At 41.4% G+C, this 16,269-nt stretch overlaps 1 protein-coding gene across 1 annotated transcript; it reads right to left on the reverse strand.

Annotated features, from left to right (window-relative positions):
- Positions 1–190: 190 nt before the first annotated feature.
- Positions 191–16,063, reverse strand: LOC115056093 (FYVE, RhoGEF and PH domain-containing protein 6-like). Its single transcript, XM_029522351.1, has 21 exons — positions 15,752–16,063; positions 12,820–14,872; positions 10,804–10,954; positions 10,094–10,161; positions 9,518–9,548; positions 7,009–7,160; positions 5,705–5,861; positions 5,478–5,565; positions 4,873–4,923; positions 4,694–4,752; positions 4,538–4,609; positions 3,870–3,938; positions 3,460–3,543; positions 3,298–3,377; positions 3,064–3,166; positions 2,787–2,933; positions 1,853–1,958; positions 1,681–1,769; positions 1,465–1,593; positions 1,227–1,366; positions 191–1,145 (listed from the first exon to the last, which is right to left on the reverse strand). Exons 1-21 carry the CDS (start codon positions 15,759–15,761, stop codon positions 1,109–1,111), a joined length of 3,876 nt encoding a protein of 1,291 aa, XP_029378211.1. The 5' UTR covers positions 15,762–16,063; the 3' UTR covers positions 191–1,108.
- Positions 16,064–16,269: the final 206 nt, after the last annotated feature.

Here is a 16,269-nt window from a genome sequence, read left to right on the forward strand (position 1 = left end):
CTACTTAAATCATTGTGCTCTTGAAATATGAATAAACTTGGAGAGAAGCTTCCAGAGAGAATGGTGTTAAAGTGAAAATACATCATTTAACTGCTTTTGTTGCTCACACGAACAAAAAGACTGTTGAGACTATATTTTTTAAAATTTGACTGATTGAAGAATGCCCAGTCAACCTTTGTAGCCACTTCTAGGTTCTATAGTTGAATAGTTTGTCTTTCTGTAGTGGTAAGCAAGTTTTAAATTGACGTAGAAGTGACTTCAAAGTGTTTCAGTTAGCCTCATAAAATTCTACCTTCACAAAAACCTATGCAGTTACAGAAAGCGAGTGTTCATGTAATTTATTCTGCCCCTCATATGCTGCCAATTAAAACACAATGGTCTTCCAATAATTATGTCACTACACATGCAGCCAATAATGACAAAGTGCAGTAAAACAAATATTTATCACATTGACAAAATTTAAACTGTGAAAATGAGATTCATGGACACTGAATAACATTTCCTTCACAATGATCTATATTTACAAGTGAAGGGTGTATACCTTGTGCAGCCATTTGAGTCTCTTAAGTGCAAAATACATCATGGTACAATTAAGTCAAAGTATAGTTACAGTGACTAATCCCATTAAGACTTAAGGTTAGCCTCAAAGTTAATAATGTAGGCTTAAGGTCAAACAATTATTCCCAAACAAGAGAAAACATCTATTTGGTTATTTTCACCATTACCAGATCAATGAGGATCAAAATCATGAGAGTATGTATTATAAACCTCTGCTATGGAGATCAAAGCAGGTAATTAGAAAAGTACAATAAAATGTAGCTACAAAATGAAAGCCTTTAAGTCTTAAATAGTTATAGATGATTGTAGAATTAACCGGACAGAAATTCATATTAAAATAATAATAATAATAAAAAAAATTGATCATTTCAATCTTTACTGGAGTGTTCTAAAACCAACACAACTACAGTAAATCTGCTAAAAACAATAAAACACTAAGTAAGTGTGACATTTTATATGTTCTCCAGATTTCAAAGAATTCCGAGAGCACTGAGGTAACACTGGTAAGCATGAAACAATTTGTAGTATTATTCCACATGGTCTGGAGGTATTAAAGGACAGTCGCTTCTTTGAATGAGTTGATCCATCTAAATAAAAAAGAAAAGATGATTAGCATCATTGTTCCTGTCTGTATTACCCACATGATAAATAGCATCTTTATATGGTACCTTTGGGCTGTTTGTTCATCATCAGCTTTAAAAATGTGGTAAAGTGTGTTTTTGTGGTAGAGCTTAAACTCTAACTTCTCAGACAAATCTTCTTTCAGCATAAATCCTAAGAGGGGCTGACTCTCTAAGGCTGCAACATCCTGCAAGAAAACACAATGAAGGACAGACGTTAGATTGACATTTTAGCCAGGTTTCAACATGACAAGGGGCTTTTGTTGAGGCAAGTAAGAGGCCTTACCTCACTAGCAGCATATGTGTACAAGACTTTGTCTTTAATGACAAACCAAAGCTTTTTCCCCTGCTTCTTAGCGCTTTTGGACCTGTGCAGATACCCACTCATGGATGAGTTGTCTGTATTTGCTGTCACCTGAATCAATCAAGAGACATCTGATGAGTTTTCTGGAGATCATTACAAACGACAATGCAACCCTGTTCAGCACAAAACGTCAGCCACCTCTTTGAGTGCAGCAGGGATCTTCTTCTGTTTCCTGGAGAAGGCGAAGGTCGCTCTGTTCCCAGGGGACATGCTTGATGACGTTTCATCTGATGAACACAAATGTGTAAAAGAGAGTTTTAGAGAGCGTAAAAATATGCGACACCTATTTTCATTGGGAAGTTTCTCTTACTTTTCTGCTCGTGGAGAACGTGGAAGCACTGGTGACACACTCGTGCTAACCTGTTCTTTAGGTATTCAAGACGATATTTGTTGGAGGAACAAGACTGGCACACCACCTGATGGGATGATAAGGCATAGGGACAAAAATATTCTCCCTTGTAATGTGATCAGTTTTCTGTTAACAAAGAATAAATTAGACCAGGAAATTCAGCCTTGTTGTTTGCAGGGCCAGATTTATTGGACTTTAAGGACCTTGGGAGACTGGACACCTCCTAGAGCTATTCTCATTATCAGTCTTGTTCTTTAATATCTGTACTTCTTGTTATTTTAATTGCCTGCCAGAATGAGTTAAATAAATGAAATAAAAACGTAATTTTTTTTCATATGTACCCAATGAAGAATTTTGAGCAGCAAACTGCAACTGCCTTGTTGTGTACAAGTCATTACTAGGGACTGGTTTCTATTTTTTACATTTCTCTGGTATTATAAGCAGACTCAATATCAGAGCTTACACGCTCCAGTCTATTAATACAGACTATTTAATACAATTTAAATTTTCCTCCCCACACACAAGTTGCTCTGTGTTTTTAGCAGATTTACTGTGGAAAACATGTTTTTTCTTTCTTTCTTTTTTTTGCTCAGGTTTTAAACTACATTTAATTCAGCTCTAAATCAAAATTTTATTTTGCAATCAAACAATTGATCAGTGAGATTGGAAGATTTGGACCGCAGGCCGCAGTGCAATTTGTTCCTTTCCCAGTGTTAGTTATGTTAATAATATGATGAAATCAATATTTGCCAGTACACAAAATATGAACTATCTTAGTGTAAATGTGACATTTTTCCTTCCATGAGGGTTTACATCCTGCCAGCATATGCTGCGCGCATGTTAATTAGCCAGTGATCTTTACAGGTGCTGGGAAGCAACCTATTTGCCATCTTACCTTTCCACATGCACGACAGTGGTGTCTTCGCCAAGTCAAGGTGAACTCACAGGTGCAGATCATACACATGGTGGCCCTTGGGTCAGGGATCCATATCGGGGCTTTTGATCCTAAAGGAGCACCATCCCCAGCATCACTCAGTTCCCCCTGAATATGACAACAAAGTGTGGGAGTTATGGCTCACTGCTCATACATGCAGCATCAGATCGACATTATCTTACCCTTCTCTAAACAGGAGGGAGTGGTTGTTTTTTTTTTTTTGTTGTTGTTGTCTTACCTCTTCTGGAGGTTTGCCAGATATAAAAGTAATCTTCCTCCTGGTGTAGTCACTGATCGCTGTGGAAATGGCTTCGAGCCATTCATCTCGCTCCGTGGCTGAACTGCAGAAAGAGAAAACAGTGTAACTACACACCTCCTTGTAGTTCAAAGATCTACGCATTTACAGGGAGAGACAGGGAGGACTATTATGTAATAAATTGAGAAAGAGATGAAATTGGCTTGTGATGATTACCTTGCAGAGAGGATAAAGGAGCGCTCCACACTCTCAATGTTAAGCTCATTCTGATAGGCCTCTTGGCTTGGTTTGCTAACCTGTAATCATTTTCATGGTGAGCGTTGAAGCCACCATCTATCTTATCTTGTTATAATATTTTAAGAGAAGAGAAGTTGTCACCTTCATCCCAGCCAAACACAGCATCTTGTTGAGCTTGTACTGGCCCGCCTGAACAGGGGTGGTGTACAGCAATATGTCGTTAAACTACAGGAGAAATGACACAGAAACATATTTAAATTCTGCTTTTTCAAAAGGTACAACTAAGTAGGTCAGATTACAAAAAGACTTTCAATCCTCAACTTGAAGACAATCAACAGTCCTTTGATATATAACTATAACTCTTGACTGCAGTATTACAACCCAGGCAATACAAGGTTGTACTGACCATTTAATATCTTGAAAAGAAAAAATTAAAATGAAGCTACAATGACACATCTCTGGAAACCCTCCTCTGACCTCAAAGATAATTTTCTAAAGCCTTTGGAACAAAGTGGAGGTGTAAGACAAAGAGAGACAGATGTGCACTCTACCAGGAAGAACTTTCGGGGCTGCATGACCTTCCTAGCTAGCTTCATCAGGACGCCCTCTTTCAGAAAGATCTGGAGCACAAAAATGTCACATGAACACATGAGGTTAAGTTTGTTGTTCTAAATGTTCAGTTCACTGATGCAGATAGTTATTTTCTGAAGGGTAAGGAAATTTACAATGTCATTGTTAAAACGAAGAACTGGGTTATATAATAAGCTTTATAGGCAGTAAACCATTTGGTTTATAAAAAGGTTACAGGGAAATTTTAAAGCTCAAACAATTAATTGACTGACATCTTAATATCAGACTTTCAGGACAGTTTCGCTTTATTCAAAGTGTTCATTCTCTGAAACGTAACGATTGGATGAATATGGGCCAAAAGGAAGACAGAAACATCCACTGTTCAATGACAATTATGGAAACTCGTTAGTGGATGAAGACTGTGTGATATGACTTCAGAAGGGTTGCTAAATGAACTCTAAAGTGAGTTTATATTCCCAGCTTTGTGACTTATGTATTGCTCGACATGAAAAATATATTGAAAGGAGCAATGGTGATGGAAAGGAGTTCAAATTTACATATTTTCCATTTGTTTCCATTCAAAAGATCAACACGCAAAAAAAAAACAAAAAAAAACCCACAAACACAACTCTAAACAACTAGGTCTTACCCGCCCAGGCTGAACGATCTCGTGGTGGCCAGTCAGACTACACTGAACCTGGATCAGTTTCTGGAAATTATCCTGCGGTTTCAAAAAGTGGGAATTATCAATTAGCAGCAAATGTTGAGAGAATGTGCTGCTTGTCAGATTTTATCTGGCTCTCACCCCTTGTTTCATGATGTCGTTAGCATGATTGGCCACCTCTTTCACCAGAGCGAGGGCAGCTGAGAGGGAAAAAAAAAAACCAAACACACACACACACACATTCATTCAACTGATACAATCAGGTGAACTTAAAGTATAAAGATGTGAAATGTAGTTGTGTTTTTGTTTGTTTTTTTTACCTTGTGTGTCTTTGTAATCATCAGACTCTTCAGACAGGTTTTTCAGATAGTCTGAAACAAAATTATATTTCAAAGTCAGGGTCCAACAGCACTACCAAACAAGTAAAACGCACTTTGCACTGTGGGTAACAAGTGCTTAGTGTTGTGTAGTAAATTCCTGGAATGTAATCTGAAATTAAAATCCTGGATAAAAAGGACTGTAGGTGCTTGCATAATGCAATTACACAAGAGTGAGGAACATTCTTCAAATTTTGGCACAGAGCGATCAACTCTGATGCCTTAGACTCATGACACCCTAAACCCACTCAGATTTAAGCTTGTGTTATGTCACTAAATCTGGTTTGGACTGCACTTCAAAAATCTTATTATTAATCGGAGGACCGGAGAGAAGCAAGATGGAACTATTGACCAATTTTATTTTTCTGTACAGCAGGGGGCAGCATGATACCTAGGATGAGACGTCACAGCATGGTGAAGTTTAGGAGCCAGTAAATACAGAAGATGAAATGATTTGGATTTAAAGAAGAAGATTTTGACTTTGATTGATTGCTCAAAAAACAAAACTGATCAACTGAATGCAGTGAAATGAAAATTTATCGACGTACCTGTGAATAATAGCTGATACTGAGGAATCCTCTGAACAGGCTTCAGTAGGTAATGCTTCAAAGCCAAGTTGGCACATCGAGGACTGGCCTGGCACGGAGAAATGAAACGCAAATGAAACACAAAAAAAAAAATCCCCACACGCATTAACAACAAAGTCTAATTTATCCATGAGGCACACAACCCTCCTCCACCAAACAAAGAGAACTGGTTGGGCAAGTCTTGTTACCTCAAATTCCCGTACTACTGCTCCAAAGGCTGGGTTTCTCTTACTGTGCTCCTCCAGTAGAGCCACATTCTTGTCATACTCGCGGATGTAAGTGGAGTACATCTTCAGATAGGGCCCTTTCTTCAAGAAAATGTCTGATAGCTGCGCATTTTCATCCCTTTGTAGATAAAAAAAGGAAGAGATTAACTAAACAATTATCATTTACAACACTTTAACTAATTTGAATATTAATTAATAGACTTTGGCTGATCATTCATGTTCCCCTGTCCTGCTGAATCTGTGCTTATGTTTTGCAGAGAGGGTAGTGAGTCTAACACTAGCAGGTCTAACAGGAGCAGATGTGTGAATACTTTGAGAATGCTTTCTGTGAAGAAAATGTAGATCCAGCACAGGCTCTCTACCGGTTACCGGCAGCATTAGGACTGCTGTTCACTCTGAACTGCAGGTTATCCAATTAAATCCAGCAAAACAAAACAATAATACACTCAACTTCTCTCTTTCTCTCTCTGGGTTAATATTATACTCTGATTATTGTGTATTCTAAGAATAAATTACATGAGACAAACTATTAAACTGTATTTCTATTTTTTCAGAGACTTTCATTTCAGGAAGTTCTAAATCTGTAGACAATGATGATTCGGACTTTGGCATGATTGCCATTTACAAAAGGAAACTGGTAATTACAGAAACTCTGATGGCGTCAGCACAGCAGTGGCATCATCTTAATGAGAACGCGCTGACAGTCGGCATGTTGTTTTTCTCACATTATTCATTCGTGGTGCTTGGGCCAATCCCAGCTCACACTGGGGTGGGGTACACCCTGGACAGGTCACCAGTCCATCACAGAGACCAACAACCACTCACACTCACACTCAGACCTACAGACAATTTAGAGGCACCAATTAACACAAGCACGATGTCTTTGGATGGTTGGAGGAAACCGGAGTACCCGGAGGAAACCCATGCAAGCACTGCAAGGCCCCTCTTCTCCTTCAAGACCTTCTTGTTGTGAGGCAACAGCGCTAAGCACTGTGCCATTTTTTTTTCAAACATGGAATATATATCATATTGAATTAAATATCAACTATTAAGTACATATTAAAATTGAATAAATGTTCAAGATTGTGAAGTTACATTTTATAGGGTTTTTAGATTTCTCTAAACTGGAATGAAGGGCTGAGCCTGACCCTTTAAACACAATTCCAGACCCCAAATCTGCTTACACATCTTTGACCATATAGCCTAGCTGTAGCGATTGCTCTTGGTGTCATCAACAAACATAAACATTTGTGATCCTGTTGTACCATTTGGCAAGTCTCTGCTTCAGCTCTCTAAGCAGGTCCTGGTTCAGTTCATAGAGTTGTGGGAGGTAATACAGGATCTGGTTGAGAACACGCTCCTCGATCACAGGCTTTCCATTCTGACGAGACGCTTCAGATACAGCCGCCCGAAAGTCCTGCAGGTCAGATAGTCGCACAAATACAGAGTAAAACACAGGAACTTGCCTGGAACGCAGAGATAATTCAATGAAATCCAAGAAATTGACTTTAGAAATACAGCAATAAAATTATGTAAAATGGACTAAATTATATAGTCTCCAGAGAGGAACACTGCTGACCCATGACCAACATACACACCTGCCTCCCATTTAAAATCCACACATTTCCAGACTACAGTGAGTCAGGACCAAATAACAAGCACAGAGGAACCTGAGGGCAACATTTCTGCCTCTTTTTTTGATGATGAGGATGTTTTTTTGTGGCTTTTGTGATCACATGGCAAATAAAATAGCTTTAAACTTGGGCACCCAGTGGAGAACTCCTGTGGACAAGGTGGTTTCTGGCTACCGCAACAGTTGACAGTAACGGAGGAGGATCACGTAGATGTTTGAAATGTATGGGCAATTTACAAGATGGGAAAATTATAAGGAGTAAGTGATTATCTGTCACTCATATTTCAGCTCTGTCCAGATGGAAGTGGGCACATTAAAAATGTACAATCTGGTGTATTGGGAAGATTCTGTGAACTGTACAGTTTTGGTGGGTTTGAAAGCTCATCAGGTGGATCAACACGAGAGTTTCATGGAGCCAATAGTTCCAGCTGTTAATATTTCTGGTCTTCTTGCTGTATTGTCAGCATTTTGGAGACAATGGTTTTCAACAGGACAGAAAAAGCACTAAGAGCAGGAGAATGGCTAAAAGTGTGGTTCAACAGATTACTGAGCAAACACAAAAACTACTGCATCACCATTCGTTTGTGGAAAGCTGCTTGAGTTCCTGGATAAGATAGACAATGAAGACATTCTTGGTGTGACTGTTCCTCATTACTGAACTCCAAACCCGTGCAGTCTACAGAGACCTAAAGCACTTCCTGTCTGAGCTCTGCACTGACAAGGCATCACTAGTGACTCAGCCCTATTACGTTTTTGTTTCATGACCTTTGTCTCAGGAGACTTGTAAAATAATTAAAGAGCAGAAAAATACAAAAAATGACTCAGACTTTCAAGAGGACTTTACCTTAAACCCAAACAATCAGTGTAGCTACAACGACAAAGGTGGGCCACACTAGTTTTCATGACAAGCGTAGTGTTTGGTAAGTGATTTGCGTAATCTCAAATCTCCCAGTAATAAATCTTGTTCTTGTTCCTCTTTGTGCCTGTGTGTGTGCTATACAGTATGACGTTATATGTCTGGTTTTTAAAGGTGAAACTGTCTGATTACATTTCTAAATTACCAAAGCAATAAAGACTTTTTTCTGCGAATGGTCCTTGTTTTAGTGGTGTAGCAATGCTGTTCTTTCCACACTGAAATATCAACTGCTATTAGGTTGACTGAAATCTTTATGGACCGCGAGGATGAATCCCTCTCACGTTAGATCCTTAATCATAGAGAAATGTGGTTGTTACATTTGTTTCCCCAGCAGGATGAACTAATACTTCATCTTCTGGCTCTGTCATCAGCAACATTTGAATTTGCTCACAAACTTTGCTTTGTGATCAGATATTCATAAAACCGAGGTCTCCACTCAGCTTAGCTTTACTTGCAAATGAAATGCTAGGAGGGAATTTTCTGGCACACAAAAGTAAATATGGTCATCATACCAGCTTTATATGTCTATGTTAGCATTTAGCTCGAAGCTAGATGTGTCAAAGTACACCCTCAGAGAGCTGCTCATTTAAATTTTAACTGCCCTTTGTGCCAATGCAGCCCATCACTGCGGCTGTGTTTATAGCTTTGAGTTTATGAGTTTATGCCTTAGTTTTTACTTTCATTTTATTTCATTCCAACGCATTTTTGTCTGAAATTTGCCGGCAAAGAAATGAGAATGTTCAGTTGTGAGATTGCAAGAGAGTAACAGCTTGTTACCCTGGATTGTGTTTGTTGTGTATCAAGCATCAAGCAATTAGCGCAAAAAAAAAAAGAAAAACTAATTTAATACAACACCACAAGGAGACAATATGACTGTTTGCGTCTAGACAAGTGTTGCGTTTGGGTTAAATTATTCTTCCAGTGAAATTCAGGGGGAAACCATGCGGAATGTGAACTATGAGGGCAAGACTGAGGGGAGTTGGGTCTGCAAACAGTCTTATCCTGTATGGGGTGTGCCCCAGTGGCAAACATAATGAAACACATATGGAGAATGTGGGCTCTCACAGTGTACTACACTCACACTCGATACAACATACAGAGAAAAGCAGGAGTCTCTCATCAATCTCATCACAGCAATAAGGAGACAGGCTTTTTTGGGACACATATAACACTAAAGGGTGAAGTGTGTGTCTGTGTGTTTGGGGGGTGGGGGTGGGGTTCTTACAACGTGAAGCAGCTTCAGGACATCAACAAACCTAGAAAAACAAACGGCAGGAAAAGTTAGAGATGTTATGATGAATAAGTAAAGCAAATTAAAGAGTCATCCCCTCAACTATGAGGGGAAAAAGCCTCACTTCTTGCCCTCTGTGGCCACGCTGACATATGTGGTTTTATTTGCCAAGGTTTTAAGATATCAGTCTCCACCCAACGCAATGTGTTTGGATAGGTTTTTTTTTTTTTTTTTTTTGGGGGGGGGTGCTCACAACATAAAAAATTACAGTTTTAACAGACACACATCTGTCTAAGTGTAAGTGTAATGTCCTTGGTGTTACAGGCTATATAGGCCTCAAAGGAGTTTAAATATATACCAGAGAAATAAACCCTTTGAATCAGTTGATTGTGGTGTTTGTGGATTGAGCAACAGGATCACCACTGATATACGGCAGTTACGTTTTTAAATTACTTCCTTAGGCACAAACCACAGAGACAGACATCTCAAAACCTTGGAAAATAAAACTAATACTTTCTCGACGACTGGACTTTATGAGTGAACAAAGGCTAAAAGAAAAACGTTTCTTACACACTCTCAGAGGTCATGATTTCTGTAGCGATGTGGTGAATCTTGCTCTTCTTCTGTCCACTCTGTGTCTAATGGCAGCACAAAAACATACACAGGTTATAATAATGCCGTGAAAAACAAGGCTCATAAGACATCCGTCGCATCAGATTCATCCATCACAGTAGACTCAGTCATGAATTAACGTGGTAGTAGGAACCAGAGGGAGCATTTTGCAGTGCTTTTAAACTAAGCCTAAACCTAACCCATTAAAAAAAGGTGGGGAAATCCTCCCTTAGCCTCCCTTTATTAATACAATGCAACGAGACACAACAGCACCGCAACATGCAGTTGATGATTACACAGTTGACTGACACCTTTCAAAATACTTTCAAAAAACTGAACATTTAAACCTTTATGAATGCAGGATTTATTGCTGTAGCTGACTGCGTGAATGTCAGCTAATTGTACCTAATAACCTGCCTACAGAGAATATATTCAGGAGGATTTACTATTCTCTCAAGATTTCTTGCCTGAGCATATTCATTATACCTGGGGTCAGTATAATGAGGGAACAAAATTGTTGAAAAGAAAAGTTCTCTCTCCAGGTCCAAGACAAACACTTTATCTCTCAGACCTTGTAAAGAACAAACCCTTGAGATGATTCCAGGAAAAATCTGTGAGGACACAGGGGACTACAGTCATAAATCAAAAACAGCGTCTGCTCTCCTCACTGTGCTCTCCTCTAGCGGCTCAGGGTCTCCTTTGCTTGAGATGGAGCTGCTATCATTTTCGTCCTCTTCATCTGAGGACGAGGTGTTGGCTGCAATTTCATCATCTGAGGGGCCATCGCCCAGGGGTGCTACGTCCTCATTGGTGGAGCTCCTGTTGAGAGCATAGGATGTGAGGGTCAGGGAGGACCAGAGCCAAAGGCATATGAACGGCATGAGCACACAAGTGCAGGTCTTATAAACACCCAAAGGCAGCTGTAAGCACACACACACACACACACATATATATATATATAAACATGCCAAACTTTCGTCACTCAAATGGCACATGATCGGAGCAGCTGCTATTTAAGGAGGAGGAGAAAGAGATGACACAGAAAAAAAAAAAAAAAAACCCAAAAAACACCCATGTCAGCACATGATGGGTGCTAATGTGCTTCTCTGTCAGTCCAGTGGTATTCAAGTATTTCCTGCTGTGATCAGATGGGAGTCATGAAAAAGGACACACACGGCCGGAAAAAACATTTACAGATAGCCATCAACACGAGCCCTGGTCCAGCTGCACGCCTCAGGTCACAGAGCGAAATCACAAACCACTCACCACAACCATCGCACACTTTCTTTACTTAATCATGCAGCTAAGAAATGACTCGAGGTAAGATCGAACAGGAAACTGCACCAAAGTGAAACTAGAAATCTCAAAATACCACAATTCCCTTCGGGAACCATGTAGTGCTGCTGAAGGGATTTGTGAAACAGCGGCACCTCCCTGGACAAAACTGCATTCAAGCAGACCAAGGTTCAGCTGTGAAGCCAATAATCCAGAGTCATCGGGTCTTACATACTGTAGCGTGTTTACAATAACTGTTGTATTTGACTGTGTCGGCTCTCTGTGAGCCGTTCAACGTGTTTCCAACATGTGATTGTTGCAGTGTTGTCTGAACTAAAAAGGGGCGACACGCTAAGCTGTAAGAGGCAGAGTGTACTGTTACACAAACTCTAAGCCTATTTTTTCCCCAATGACTTCTGCACATTCATAACACAACGTGCAGTCTTCACATACATGGATAATCACAAAGAAAACGCACAAACTAAAAGTTGAATTGAGCTAATTAAGCACTACACAGGCTGTTATAGCCAAACGTTTTAAGGATCAGCTCGCCTGAAATCATAATTTCTGACTTTGTCCACAACTATTGTAAATATGCATGTGCTGTTTGTTTGTTTTTTAATATCAGGTCATATTACAAAAAGTCCGTACGACTGTCTAGCTGCTGAAACAATATCTCTGTTCCTCCAATTCATTTGCAGACTTCCCTGCCAGTTTTATAGAGTAGTATTTCTTCCACACAGTGTAACAGGAACAAGATAGCTGAAAATAAACACTGCTTTTTCCGAATAGTTTTTCACTGATCTGTCACTTTCCTCTGTGTTTGAGTGAAGAAACACAGAAAAAAATCTCAGCGACATTTCTCAAAAAAATCTGGAGCGCTGGTGGATGATCTAACCCTTTAACAGCTGGAATACTTTTAGTTTATATGCCATCTCAGCCACCCTTAAAAAAAAAAAAAAAAAGATGCTGAGCTAAAATACACAAGCTCACATCAGCATTTCCTTATAGGTCAAAGTTTCTCTCGTGCTGCCTCCCACACTAACCTATATTAGATAAAACACAGTACACTATAACCTGCACAAATTTTAGAAATGTGCAATCTAAATTTGAAGACAACCCATAATCAACACCTGAAAGGTGTGGCAGCCATGATTTCCCCCTTACTTGTCATACTCCCTAGACAGGTATCTACAACATTGGCCAACGTGACGCGTGCCTTACTGACATTCCCTCTGCAAATGATAGACAGTCATGCTCTGTCATTAACATACAGATAACTGGTTTTACAAAGGCTCAGCTGTCTCTTGGGCTCATTTAAGAAAACCAGGCAATCACCTGCTTTACAATAAACTTATAGGTAAATTTCAGATGTGACGGAGACAGAAATGAAAGCTGCTGCGATCTACCTCTCATAGTCTGTTGACGTGGACTGTTGGGGTCCAGTGTTTTTTTCAAAGGATATAAACGGCTCTTGCTCCTCATAAATGCCCTCATCATTATATAGATCGCTGTCCCAGACCAAAGGCTGCGTGAAGGTGGCCCGAGGAGATGACCCTTCCTTCCCCAATTCAACGTTTATATAGTCTGGTATCTCCTCATAGTGGCGCATGTTCTCGTAGTGAACGTCTTCATCACGTCCATAGAAAACATCATCTCCATCCACACTTTGCTCGACTCCAAGCACAGGGCAGGAGAATTTACGTTCCGACCTGAGATACTCAGGATAATTCTGGCATGCGTCTTGGTCCTTGTCCACACTTTGTTCATTTTCATCCGCTATGCAGTCTGCGCTCTGGGATCCTCGTACTATCAACTTGGGCAGCATCTTCACCGACAGTTTCAAGTCCAGCAGTTTCCTGAAAGAGTTTCTCCTCTGTCCTTCAGAGCAAAAAAGGTCAGCGCTGGAGAAGGACTTGTGTCTCTGTTTGCCAAAGCTGCCCCGTGAGGGCTCGATTCCCGCTGTAGCATTTCTGTTTGTTTTCTCCTCTGGAGGCAAAGGCAGCTCCCTCATCACTCTCTGCCTCAAAACATTATCTTGTCTGGAAAGAACCTGCTGTTTCTCATTATCACCTCCTTTCCCGTCGCCTTGCTCCTCAGAGGATTCCTGTCTCTGTTTGCCTAGTATCAGGCTGCTGTGTCTCTGGGGCTTCTTTGGACATACCTTGACTACCCCATCCTGAGGAGCGCCAACGACAGCAGGAGGCTGACCGATCTCCTGCTGACTGAGGAAACTGCAAGGGGGAGAACTTTGTGGGAGATCGTTGAGCACTGGTTCCTGATCCTCTTTTCCTGCCATCGTCTTTTCCACCAGTTTCTTGTCAACTGATTGCTCCATCTCATAGACGCTACTGTCCCAGTCCCGATCTTGTTTCTCTCCATCCCTTGGTGAAATTTCAGGAGCATAGGTTGGCAATTTCTCAGGTGCAGACAGAAAAGGCTTTTTCTTAGGTGGAGGTACTGGTGGAGTCGAGGCTTTTCTCTGTGACCAAACAATTGGCTCCTTGTTTTCATTAGCACGTATACTGACAGATTGAGATGAGGCGTCCTTCCCCTCCAATGACACCCTCACCTTGTTGACGTTCATGTCCTTCCTTTCCTGGTTTATAATCCCTTCCCGCTCCTTCCCCACCTTTTCCTGACGAATCAGAACAGCAGTCTTGTGCTTCCGGGGCACAGGGATGGGTTTCCCAGGGGCTGCTGGGGCTGGTCTGTGTCGGGACACACTATATGTTTGCTCTGAGCCAAGAACATCTTCCTCTTGTCCTCGCCCAGGTGTACTCTGAGGTATTACATTACCATTTACCTCATCACTCCATGTTCTCTGTGGAAGAGGGGGCCTGACTTTGACCGCAGGGATTGTACTAATGTCTGTGTTGAGATTTTTGTCCAAAGCAAGCATCCCATGTAGAGAGTTATGGTTGGTATTGGTGGACGCAGGCTTATTTAATAAACAGGTGGCATTTATCACCTGACTCTGAGCATTGTCTGTTCTCTCCCTGCGGTCCACAGCACCTTGAGACGCAGGCAGGTGCTTTCTGTTTCTTTCAGTGTTACCTTTGTGCCATGTTTTCAAGTCTTTCTCTGCCTTGTCACTGCTTGTTGGTGAGTTCTTGGTGCACTGGCAGTTCTCCTGGCTGCACAAGCAAATTGGAATAATATAATCCCAATCTGGTTTTTTGTTTTCTTGCTGTATTCCATTTTGGCTGTTTAATAGACCAACGATTTGAGGGTTTCCAGTTGCAGATGTTTGGTGCAGGCTCTTCGAGATGGCAGGTTTGGAATCCCCAACGGTGGTGAGTTTGGAGAGACAGGGTTTGGGGGCCAGAACTGGTTTAGCCCCCTTTTGTGTGCCATGGGATGGGATGGAGAGGCCCTGTCTTCTGGGGGTAGAGGGAGACAGCCCTGGTCTCTGGGGCTGCACCAGCTTCGGTTTAGGGGCCAGGGGTGGCTTGTGCATTGCTGAGGAGAGAAAAAACAAAACCAGCACCTCAATCACATATATCAAAAAATATTACACAAGGATAATGGGTCTAATCTGACATAGAGGGGGGAAAAGCCTAGTCTGAATATCCAGATGTCATGTCTGATGTGTTTTCTGACAGATGCCGCTCTGATGGGGTCTCACTCTTTAAATCTGCCCTGAAGCTTTGATCCCAGCTTAGTGTAAAACTGTTGTCAAGTACTGAACCGACTGTCTGGGGGGGGGGGGGGGGGGGCTCAAAGATCACGTGGCTTTTGTTTCCCCCCCACACGCAGCAGCACGGTAACTCAGCTAATGGCCCATATCAACAGGCGTGGGAGGAGCAGATGGGAGATGAACGGTGGGAGAGAAACGGTGGTGGTGGCTGGGGGAGCAAAGGGACTGGATGGTAAGGAGTCACGCAAACTTGCACATCTGTCTCATCTAATGCCCTGAAATCCTCCATGAGTGTAACGATAAAATAGCGACCTGCAGGGATGGTGCCCCCAGATTTACACATTTATTCACTTATCAAGTTTGACACTGAACAATATCAGCAAGTCCACACGAACTAAATATACTTTCTTGATATCATTCCATGTGATTTTTCGCATAGTGAGTCAGATATTTGCTGTGTTCATGTTTGTTTATTTGATGGAGTCGAATTCCCCTGGTACTATAAACCATCTGAAAAAGCCCCTCTTTGCCTTGTTACTACAACACAGACACAGACACACACACAGTCGACCTGAGGCGGTTTGTTGCGATCATCTTAAATAAACAACAGACACTTGCTTATCTCGTTTTCGGCTGAACTCAAAAGCCAAACTTCAGGTCCACAGCTCATCTGTTGCAGAGCCGTTCAGTCGGTCTCTTACCTGAGTTCATCGTCGCTTCTCTTCTCACGGATCGGTGCTGAGACAAACCATCCCAGCAGTCCGGACGCCTCTCTGACACTCGCACTTACTTAGGAGCGAAAAACTAAGTAAGCTCGTTGTTTGTCGGAGCTCAGTGTGCGATCCGGCTGCCGGCGGGTCATTCTCACTGCGGACTGTAGCTGCATGTGAACCGGATCTCCGAGTCCACTAGAGGGCTTCAGGAGGGCCCACAACCGCATCCAATCACAAACACCTACACATTAAAGTTCCATTCAAGTCTAACATCACGCCCAACATCAGCCTGTGCAAGATGAAATAAATTAATAATCACGAGGTCCGCGGTTCTTTGCCCTGATGTGTAAACTTCCCATCACATGGAATATTTCCAGCGCTTTCCATCGAAACGCGGAAATTGTTTGTGCGCACATTCATTTTCCACATACATCATCATTACTAATATTAACAAGATGTGACTAAGAGGACAGAAATACGATAAGAAGCCAGTTGATGTTTTGAAA

The sequence above is a fragment of the Echeneis naucrates genome, chromosome 16, assembly GCF_900963305.1.
Source record: "Echeneis naucrates chromosome 16, fEcheNa1.1, whole genome shotgun sequence".
Lineage (NCBI taxonomy): Eukaryota > Metazoa > Chordata > Actinopteri > Carangiformes > Echeneidae > Echeneis > Echeneis naucrates.